Here is a 10,620-nt window from a genome sequence, read left to right on the forward strand (position 1 = left end):
ATGTGTACCTCCTTCACCATCATTGGTGGACACTTCACCATGAGTGTTAGTGAAATGTGCTCTCTTTCTTACTTTATTTGTATATCAGAAAAATTTAAGGCCAGTTAGTTGTCTAGACTATAAGTTTTAAAATGAAAAAATAAATCTACATATTTTTTTAAAAGCAAACAGTTAAGGCATTGTAAAGTAAAAGTCAAAATATATTTTGGTTATTATTTTTTTTTTGCAATCAATTACTTTCATGTATAATGAAATAAATACATTTATCAAACTTAATATCATATTTAATAACAGCTAGAGGTACCAATTTGCAGATGTCTATGGAAAATTTGTATGATAATCTTGTGGCCAACAAAAAAGGATACAATGAATGATGACTTATTATTGTAAGAAATCTTTCAGAGTTGTTGTTGTGTACTTCCACATTCCATGGAGACAGGTTTTTCCTTCACTTTTCAGCATTTAAAAATGTGATAATTTCAACAGGATGCTTGAGCTGTCACGGTGCTGCTGCTGCTGTCTGCCATCATCACCCTGACACAGACCACCCTGCAGACCACCTTCATCCTGGGTGCCACACGTCACTGCTGCTACAACTCAGAGCAACTGGAGCGCAAGCCAGGAAGGGAGATGGTAACTCCTCACTTAATTTGTTGTTTATTTGAGGGCCTAATGACAGACACATAATGGAATGAGTATTTGTGAATGTTTGTTTATATCTAGATACACCATTCACATATCTTTTAAGTGCCACCTTCCAAAAACAATGTCAGCCAGAAAAATAACTGATGAATCTAATTACATTTCAAGTCAAAAAGTTTTCCTTTAACCACTTTGCTCCAGATGCTTAAAAACATGCGTTGCTCACATACATGGCGTCGCGTAGGCTCGTGAGTGGTAACTTATCTAATTTCTAATAATTTCTAATATAATTTCTGTGTGTGTGTGTGTGTGTGTGTGTGTGTGTGTGTGTGTGTGTGTGTGTGTGTGTGTGTGTGTGTGTGTGTGTGTGTGTGTGTGTGTGTGTTTTATGTATGAGTGACACTGGCCAAGGGCAACAAAAATCCAATAAAAAAATATGCCCACTGAAATGTCAGTCCCATAAAAGGGTCAAAGCAGTGGTCAAAAGTTGATGAATAAGTGTCTTGAAACCTCCCTCTTGAAGGAATTCAAGTCATAGGAAGGTGGAAATACAGAAGCAGGCAGGGAGTTCCAGAGTTTACCAGAGAATGGGATGAATGATTGAGAATACTTGTTAACTCTTGCATTAGAGAAGTGGACAGAATAGGGGTGAGAGAAAGAAGAAAATCTTGTGCAGCGAGGCCATGGAAGGAGGGGAGGCATGCAGTTAGCAAGATCAGAAGAGCAGTTAGCATGAAAATAGCGGTAGAAGACAGCTAGATATGCAACATTGCGGCGGTGAGAGAGAGGCTGAAGACAGTCAGTTATGTTTGTGTGTGTGTGTGTGTGTGTGCTGATGCAGCTGAGAAGGTTGCCTTATGATAATTATTGACAAATGAAGGTAATGGATGCGCATGTCATTACTACTTTTTTAAGTGTGTGTGTATGTGTGTGTGTTATGTACACACACACACACACACACACACACACACACACACACACACACACACACACACACACACACACAAAGAGAAGTAATAGACACGCATCCTTTACCTTCATTCATCAATAATTGTCATTAGACGACCTTCCCAGCTGCATCATTACACACACACACACACACACACACACACACACACATACACACTTACACACCACGTAGTGTAGTGGTTAGCACACTCGGCTCACAACCAAGAAGGCCCAGGTTCGAATCCCGGGCACGGTGAGGCAGATGGACAAGCCTCTTAATGTGTAGCCCCAGTTCACCTAGCTACAACAAGGTACAGGATGTAACCCGAGGTGATGTGACTTCGCTGCCCCGGTGGGTGGTGTGTCATTGGCCTCAGTCCTACCCAGAGATCAGTCACCATGAGCTCTGAGCTCTTACACACACACACACACACACACACACACACACACACACACACACACAGAGAGAGAGAGAGAGAGAGAGAGAGAGAGAGAGAGAGAGAGAGAGAGAGAGAGAGAGCAAAATGGCAATGAATGAAACAGGGAGGAGGGGGAACTGTGTGTGAATGAAAACATCATCTATGTGAAACATTTGATTGATTATAAAGCACATGTGCATCATATATAGTCATGAATGTGGAGGAACAGCGGAGTGAGTGATCAACCACAGAAAGGAGAGAGTTGGACATGCGGAGAGAATGGAAGGGGAACAATTTGAGAAGATAAGCATGCAAATACATAAATGTAAGGTGGAATAACAGTGTTTGGTGGGAAGATGAAAGAGAGATGTCTGTTTATGAAGCAAAATGGTTGTGCAAGAGAGGAATGATTGGAAAACCATTCCCACCAAAGCCAACAGACCTTACACCATATTTTTACAAACCACAGCATCTCTATTCATCCATTCTGTGTGTCTTCTCTTCTCTCTCTCTCTCCACTCTTAATGCTGTTGTGGGTCTCTGGGCTGGAGTACATCAGAGAAAGATTGACACCGACTTATATATGAGAGGATGTTGTCTGTAACTATGCTATGGGGACATTGCAAGTTTGTGGGGTGTAGTGAATGAATAAGTGTGTCCTCTATAGCATACTTAAAAACCACACTCTCACATGGAAATCAATCTCTCTCTCTCTCTCTCTCTCTCTCTCTCTCTCTCTCTCTCTCTCTCTCTCTCTCTCTCTCTCTCTCTCTCTCTCTCTCTCTCTCTCTCTCTCTCTCTCTCTCTCTCTCTCTCTCTCTCTCTCTCTCTCTCTCTCTCTCTCTCTCTCTCTCTCTCTCTCTCTCTCTCTCTCTCTCTCTCTCTCTCTCTCTCTCTCTCTCTCACTACAGCCTACAGACTCACTATTTCCTTAACCACACCTCTTGCCTGAAACAAATTAAAAACTTTTATCCTTCTCCAATCACATTTCAATTTTGTACTTAGTCACAATCACACAGTATATGTTGTTAATTTCAACTTTACTTTCAGGTTACCTTCTTGTTGATGTGCAATCTTGCTACGTGGGCGATCAACATTTAAAAATAGCAATGTGGTGCTTCCTTAATGCAAATAGTCTTGGCCCAAAAAACTTGTGATGTCAAACACTAACTTCTCTTAAATCTTACTAAAATGTATGCGCATCACTTTCTGATTTCATCCCAGTGGCACACAAACCAAAATACCTGAGTATGGAGATGGCTGGACTACCTCCTTTGGCCACCCCTGTTATATCTTAATTTCCCACTGTCTTTCCTGTGTACTGGTTAAGCTACTCACTGCTGAAGTCCCTGGAAACTAGGTAGAATAATTTAGAATGACATGGTTAAGTTAATGCTGATAAAATCTCATTTGTAATATTCAGGAAGATTGAATTATTCTTCCTCTGTTGAAGCAAATGATATAACGTTGACTAGAAGCTTTCACAATATTTATAAGCTTTCTTGTATCAGAGATCTTTTGAAAATCCAACCATTAATTTGTAAATACTTGTATAGTGTAGCTGGCATGAGGGTTGCAGTCTTCATTATTTACTAGTGGACAAGCAACAAGTGATGGTGTGACTCTGAGGCACTGTAGTAGGGATGTTATGGTTTAAGTGTAGGAAGTTGCAAATGCTCACCTAACAATTGCACCTTAGTAGAAAAACACAAACAGGAAGTTTATGCAAGTTTTTATCCTTATATAAAATGTTGTATTGCATCAAACCTCCATACATTACTGTCTCTATCCAGTATGAGACCGGTGTTCAGGAAGCACAAGCATGTGCTGAATAACAAGAAGCCGGCATTGGTGAAGGTGACAACATTTCATCTATTTATACATACTTTTTATTATTAAAGCTTATCTTATAATTATTTCTGAAGAGATTGACTAATTTTTGTAGTATTTATGACTTAGAACTATGATAAAGCTATGAATTGATATAATTCCTGATTTGTTTTATCTTTTCATTATCCTTCCTTTGTTAATTGAGCATTTTATATTACTTAGCTTAAAAATGCAAGAACGGTTCAGAAGTATCCAACCTTGGGCTAAGGGCCAAAATTATGGTATCATTCAAAATGTCCTTCAAAGAAAGCCCTCTGTAATCCAACACACTTAGCCCATTAATCCTTCCATTTCTCATCAATTTGTTCAACATTCATATTTTTCCCTTATAGGGTTGAACAATTTTCATGGGTTCAGAGCAAAAGGCTTCCTCATTCCTCCCCAAGGTATTCTCGGATGGTAAGCAGGTTTGACTCTGGAGCAAACCTGACCAAGGGCTACTGCCCAAGGCTACAGAGGTTCCTCTCCCTGAGGCTGAATGCACCATGTGAGATGGTTCTGTTATGTGGATGAATGTCATGGTGGATAGCAGTGCCACCACATTCCTACAATCATCCATCACTCCACTGCTCAAACGCTTCTGCAACCAATGATAGGTATGCTGCCACATTCTGCATGGTCTCCTTGGCTCTCAGATAAGGATACTGTCAACAGGTTTGGGATTGCCAAAAAATCATAAGGAGCTATGTCTGAAAAGTCCAGAGAGAGAGAGAGAGAGAGAGAGAGAGAGAGAGAGAATGAGCAAGAGAAAGAGTAGGATGAAGCAAAGGAAGAGTCAAGAGGGAGGAAGAGAGAGTAGGACAAGAAAAAACAGAACAAATAAATCCCCTACACGTCTTGTCTCCATTCACACAAGCCATGAAAAGCTTGTCCATCCCTGAGTGCTCAGAAGCAGTGTTCCACTGATGATGTGGAAACTTGAGACACCCAATCATTTAATGGGCTTTAGTAGGTTTTGTCACCAGTCTTCTGTGTGTCACTGACTACATTTTGAAATTTTTATCTGTTCTATTTAATTTTGTGTGTATGTACACAATGTTTATGGTCAATAAACTATTTATAAAACTATTTATCTGTGTGAGTAAGATAAAAGCAGTTATTGTTATTATTATTATTATTATTATTATTATTATTATTATTATTATTATTATTATTATTATTATTGTTACACATTTTCCTCCTTGTATTTAATTATTATTATTATTATTATTATTATTATTATTATTATTATTATTATTATTATTATTATTATCATGAATTGTTCTTGTTTATGAATAAAATACTGTAACTGATTATTATTTTTTTTTATTCATTTAGACTCTCTCTCTCTCTCTCTCTCTCTCTCTCTCTCTCTCTCTCTCTCTCTCTCTCTCTCTCTCTCTCTCTCTCTCTCTCTCTCTCTCTCTCTCTCTCGAATAAAATGACTGGTGAGGAACTCTAATAATTAAAGTGCTAAAAATTCCATTAAACTACGAGAAATAAGACAAATAATTAATGACACACCTAATAACACAAACAAGGAGTAATAAACAAAACTTAAGCCAGAAAACACGAAAAGATAAAACTATCATATAAAGAAATACGAAGTTAAAACAAAATCATGAATATCAAATAAATAACTCACATATAATCAATAAACACGTAAGGAACAGTAAATAAACAATTAAGCCGTTCATTGCAAGGGCCACAGTCAAAGTGAAAAAAAAAAAAAATGCTTAGTTAAATACCGAGGCTAAATAAAACAAGGAATTAGACAAATTACAAATAATTAATAAATAAACTCATAAGGAATAATGAATAAACAAAAATTAAGCCAGGAAGACTATTATAATTATAGCAAGGAGACAATATGTATGTATGTATTGTATGTAATTCGAGGTTAAAATGGCTTAAATCTGACCAACAGCAGGCCATAAGTGAAGGTGTTCCTCAAGGCAGGGAAGGGGGGAGCAATGAATAGGGGAGGGGCTATAAACTATTGGGGGGATAACAGTCCCAATGACTATTAATTAATGACGCATCCAGTTTAGCGTGTATGTATTTTTCGCGTTGTGATAATTTAAAGGTTTTCTCGCGTTTTTATCTTTATTTATTTATTGATTGATTGATTTTATTTATTTATTTTATTTTTTTGGCAGGTGTTATATTTGTTGAGTGTTTTAAGTAACTGTGGCTCATTGCATCAAAACTCCATTCATTACCTTCGTGGGAAGGTTCAATTTGGCAAGGTTTTTTTTTCGCATTTTGGGTTTTGTAGTAAATTATGCATTTTCTCATATTTTTCTTTGCTGGTATTGTCCCTTCCACGCCATATATGACTGGAAAGTTGGGGGCGCCTTCCCCCCCCACCCTCCACTGCTACGTTTTTTTCTTAATCAGTCAGTCAACCAATCAATCAATCCCTTCATGAATCATACCCATTTCCAGGTGTCACCCCCACCCATAGATCTCTCATTCTGTCATGTATGAACAAGTGCTAAGGGCAAGCTGAACAAGTATAAAGGGCAAGCCAGCTGTCTCTTTTAATATTCTTGCCTGAAATAAGATTACAAATGAGGGTCTATTAATCATCCATTAAATAATCCATTTTTATTGCTTTCTCATTCTTCTTGCTCTGTGTATTGTTAAATTGGATGGTTCTATCATTGTCCCTTCCTGTGTTTTAGTGTGCCATTACCTGTCCTCTCTTCCAGCTGATATTTAGTTTGTACTAAAATAGACTGGCATAACTTTACAATTTATACACAAATAACAACATAAACCAATAATGCATTGATATTATGCATGGTAGGAGTGGACATTTCCACTCTACATCATTAATGAATGCATGATGAGACGCACACTATTACAAAGCTAATGAGTTCAATACAAACATTCAATAACAATTTCAATAACTTTATTAAAAATAGCAATCTTTATAAATCATGAAACCAGAAAACTTTAAGAACCTGGGGCTATAACATCAAATGCACAATAATGCAAACACTTTTTACACACACACACACACACACACACAAACACACTCTTTAATGATATTTCCTAATATACAGTATAATTCCAGAGAGAGAGAGAGAGAGAGAGAGAGAGAGAGAGAGAGAGAGAGAGAGAGAGAGAGAGAGAGAGAGAGAGAGAGAGAGAGAGAGAGAGAGAGAGAGAGAGAGAGAGAGAGAGAGAGAGAGAGAGAGAGAGAGAGAGAGAGAGAGAGAGAGAGAGAGAGAGAGAGAGAGAGAGATATGAACTACCTGGGGTCATAAATGCAAAGTAGAGGTATCAGTCAGGCAAAGCATAGTGCTTGCCTGTCTCATATGGAATGTAAAAACATGGCTTCATATCATTCCAGACCTGGGATTATGGCCAAAAGTTACCAAGCAGTGCTGAGCAAAATCCAGTAGAGTAATATTCAGTATCATTGAATTACTGACAAAGTAAAGATCATTATGTGCAATGATACTCACTACCTAGGAGCATTTCAGGTTACTACCAAGAGTCTGACCATGCTGGCAGGGATGGTTAGGCTACAACACATTACATACTTCTCCATTCAAATCAGTCAGCTGATTAAATGGTGAGTTAAACCATTTTGATCATCTAAATCATATTAAGGCATTGGATGAGACCTGGACAGCTTGGGTCAACACCATACATAGGTACTCCACTACTCTGTGGGAGACACTTGATTGTGGCAAGAGTCATCACAATACCAAACACCATCCTTGACAAAGCACAGCATGGCCCACTCATCCACAGGAACCCAGCCATCTCTAAGGAGCAAATCAATGCTGCCCAGTGTCACTCCTCATCACTTTTAGGGAATAAGAAGTAGATCCCACCCCAGCACCATCTTTACATAGAATATAATACAGAGGATAGAGAAGGAATACAAACAGGGCACATGGTATGGTATAGAACACCAACCCTCACTTTTGGAAAACCCCAGCCACTCAGTAGGAGACCAGCCAGTCACCATGGCTATCACCTGGGGATTCTTAGGAACAGGTGTTAGGTATAGAATGAGAGATAGAGAAAACTCGCAATACATTTAAAGTCTATACGCAATACAATTTCAAGTCTACATAGACAAAAAAATGTTCATGAATTAAATGCAATATTGTAAGTTTTAAATGTTATGTGGTACCTTAGATAGATGGACAGGTCACTTGAGAAGAGAAAATAAGAAATGTCTTAGGAAGAGCATTTTGTCATATGTATGAATATATATGACTGTATGACATAGATGACTGGTGAAGTAGATTTTGTCCCTTATCAGAGTGGTTGTGTAGCTGAAACAAATTAATGATTATCAAAACTGAGACACATTTGAGCTGATTGGTGAATTACAGTTTCAGAATGGATGGGACATACATTGGGATGATAAAACGACTCCAGTCATAAAGTAGACGAAAAAATACTGTAGGGAAGAATGTAAAGGAGTAAAATATGCAACAAAAGAAAGAAAGAAAGAAAGAAAGAAAGAAAGAAAGAGAGAGAGAGAGAGAGAGAGAGAGAGAGAGAGAGAGAGAGAGAGAGAGAGAGAGAGAGAGAGAGAGAGAGAGAGAGAGAGAGAGAGAGAGAGAGAGAGAGAGAGAGAGAGAGAGAGAGAGAGAGAGAGAGAGAGAGAGAATGATGTGACATGACATTTTTAAGTACAAATGAGTATATAGTAACCATACACTGATACTTGTCCCCTCATACAGTGATAAGTTTACCCAAACACAATGGACACAGATGGAACTTTTGGAGGCTAGAGTGCTCCAGCTGACTGGTGGACTCCATTTCATTGAGGAGGTCCAGGATTCTTTGCACAGTTGGGCTTTTGGTGGCAGTGGAAGCGGTGGCAGTGGTGGTAGTGGCAGCAGTAACAGTTTTGGTCTTTCTATGGGCAAGTTCTGTAGGATTCATATTCTCCTCATGAGGGACGTCACTGTCAAGGGTCAACACAGCATCAATTCCCTCCTCAGGCAAAGAATGATGGATGCAATTTTCTGTTTCTTGTTGTTGCTCCACCTTTTCAGAGTGCTTGAGGCGCTCGTCAGCCACCTTTCCACTGCTGGTGGGTGTCTCAGACTCACTGGTTCCTGTTCCACATCAAGAGTGTTAGCAGATGCCACTTGTATTTCATCTACTTAGTACATTACATCATTACATAAATAACTGGTGTTATCTGATATTAAAGTGCTAATGAGCAACATGCCACAGAAATCTGTTTATTTCAAGAAAATGATGAAGATAATAATAATGTTTGGTTGCACTTCATAAGATGGCTCAGTTTTTACTACTCACCAAAACTGCTAATGATAGCAACTGGACTCTTAAGGACGCTGCTTATCTTCCCGAGCTGCTCAAGGTCACGATCTGCTTCCTTTTCCTGCACCAGCTTTGATATCAAATCCTGCAGGAAACAACTGTGTTAATTCACATTTTGAATAAATATAATAGATGAAATTTCACTTACAACACCTTATGTGTCTCTGGTGACTCATGGAGGACAGATACATCACCTGAGAGTGAATGGTCAGTGAAGAAGTTGACCCTTGATCCTGGCTAATCACATTAAGTACATTAAACACTCCTGTTAACTAATAAATGAGGGGTAGATTTCTCTGGAAGGTTACATTACACTACTTCCCTGGCAAGTATAACTTTAATATTACTTCCGGCCTTCTACTTTTAACACTCCTAAAAATGAATCCTAGTACCCTATTTGCCTTGTTTCTGGCTTCTATGCATTGTTTCCCTAGACGGAGTTCAGAGCTAACTATAACTCCCAAATCTTTCTCGTACCCTGTACCTACCAGAGTTTGGTTGTCTAATGTGTACCTATTGTGTGGGTTTCCTCTACCTACGCTAAGCACTTTGCATTTATTGATATTAAATTGCATTTGCCATCTATCCGTCTATTAGTTCATTCTATCTAAGTCTGCCCGCAAGGCGATGGCATCCGATTCTGACCTAATTAATCTACCTATCTTTGTGTCACCCGCAAATTTACTAACATCACTCTACTAATTCCACTAGAGAGAGAGAGAGAGAGAGAGAGAGAGAGAGAGAGAGAGAGAGAGAGAGAGAGAGAGAGAGAGAGAGAGAGAGAGAGAGAGAGAGAGAGAGAGAGAGAGAGAGAGAGAGAGAGAGAGTTAATTTCCTAGTAACAAGTTTAATATATCAAATTAACACACACACACACACACACACACGCATATACTCTCTCTCTCTCTCTCTCTCTCTCTCTCTCTCTCTCTCTCTCTCTCTCTCTCTCTCTCTCTCTCTCTCTCACCGTGAGGGAAGACAGTGGAGGTGGGTCTGGCCGAGGCTTGCTTCAGAGTCCAGGTTGTGAGCGAACCATCAGTATGACAACACATAAACTGCTTTCCTTCATGGTGCCAAGACACTGACCTGTGAATGGGAGGTCAGGTCAGGTCAGGTCATATGGGGGTCAGGTCAGGTGATATTAGGAATTTTTTAAGGTTGTAGTGGCAGATTAACAATATTTCTACAGTACTAAAAGGAGGAACACTCTTTAAAAGCTCTAGTTGAAGTGACGCAGGTTCTAAGGGTGTTGTAACAGGTTAGGTTAGGTTAGGTTAGGTTGATAATAATGTCTCTCTCTCTCTCTCTCTCTCTCTCTCTCTCTCTCTCTCTCTCTCTCTCTCTCTCTCTCTCTCTCTCTCTCTCTTACCTTAGGTTAGGTTAGGTTGATAATATGTCTCTCTCTCTCTCTCTCTCT

General features: G+C 39.0%; 2 protein-coding genes across 5 annotated transcripts in view; one reads left to right on the forward strand and one right to left on the reverse strand.

Moving 5' to 3' along the window:
- The first annotated feature begins 497 nt into the window (after positions 1-497).
- LOC135097734 (uncharacterized) overlaps positions 498-10,620 on the forward strand; it is a 42,028-nt gene continuing 31,905 nt past the window's right edge. The window contains exon 1 of the mRNA XM_063999745.1: positions 498-633. Within this exon, the coding sequence (XP_063855815.1) occupies positions 631-633 (3 nt within the window). The 5' untranslated portion in view covers positions 498-630. The remainder of the gene's footprint in view (positions 634-10,620) is intronic.
- Positions 6,779-10,620, reverse strand: part of LOC135097731 (small ribosomal subunit protein mS31-like) — a 34,157-nt gene continuing 30,315 nt past the window's right edge. For 2 of the 4 annotated variants that reach the window (XM_063999734.1, XM_063999735.1), the window contains 3 exons: positions 10,171-10,289; positions 9,180-9,288; positions 6,779-8,974 (listed from right to left, as the gene is read on the reverse strand). Coding sequence is in view for 2 of the 4 variants with exons in the window: in XM_063999733.1 (XP_063855803.1) it covers positions 8,586-8,974; positions 9,180-9,288 (498 nt within the window). In the remaining 2 variants the exon portion in view is untranslated. The remainder of the gene's footprint in view (positions 8,975-9,179; positions 9,289-10,170; positions 10,290-10,620) is intronic. The other 2 variants (XM_063999733.1, XM_063999732.1) reach the window with 1 other exon arrangement.

Source organism: Scylla paramamosain, unplaced genomic scaffold (assembly GCF_035594125.1).
Source record: "Scylla paramamosain isolate STU-SP2022 unplaced genomic scaffold, ASM3559412v1 Contig30, whole genome shotgun sequence".
NCBI classification, from domain to species: domain Eukaryota; kingdom Metazoa; phylum Arthropoda; class Malacostraca; order Decapoda; family Portunidae; genus Scylla; species Scylla paramamosain.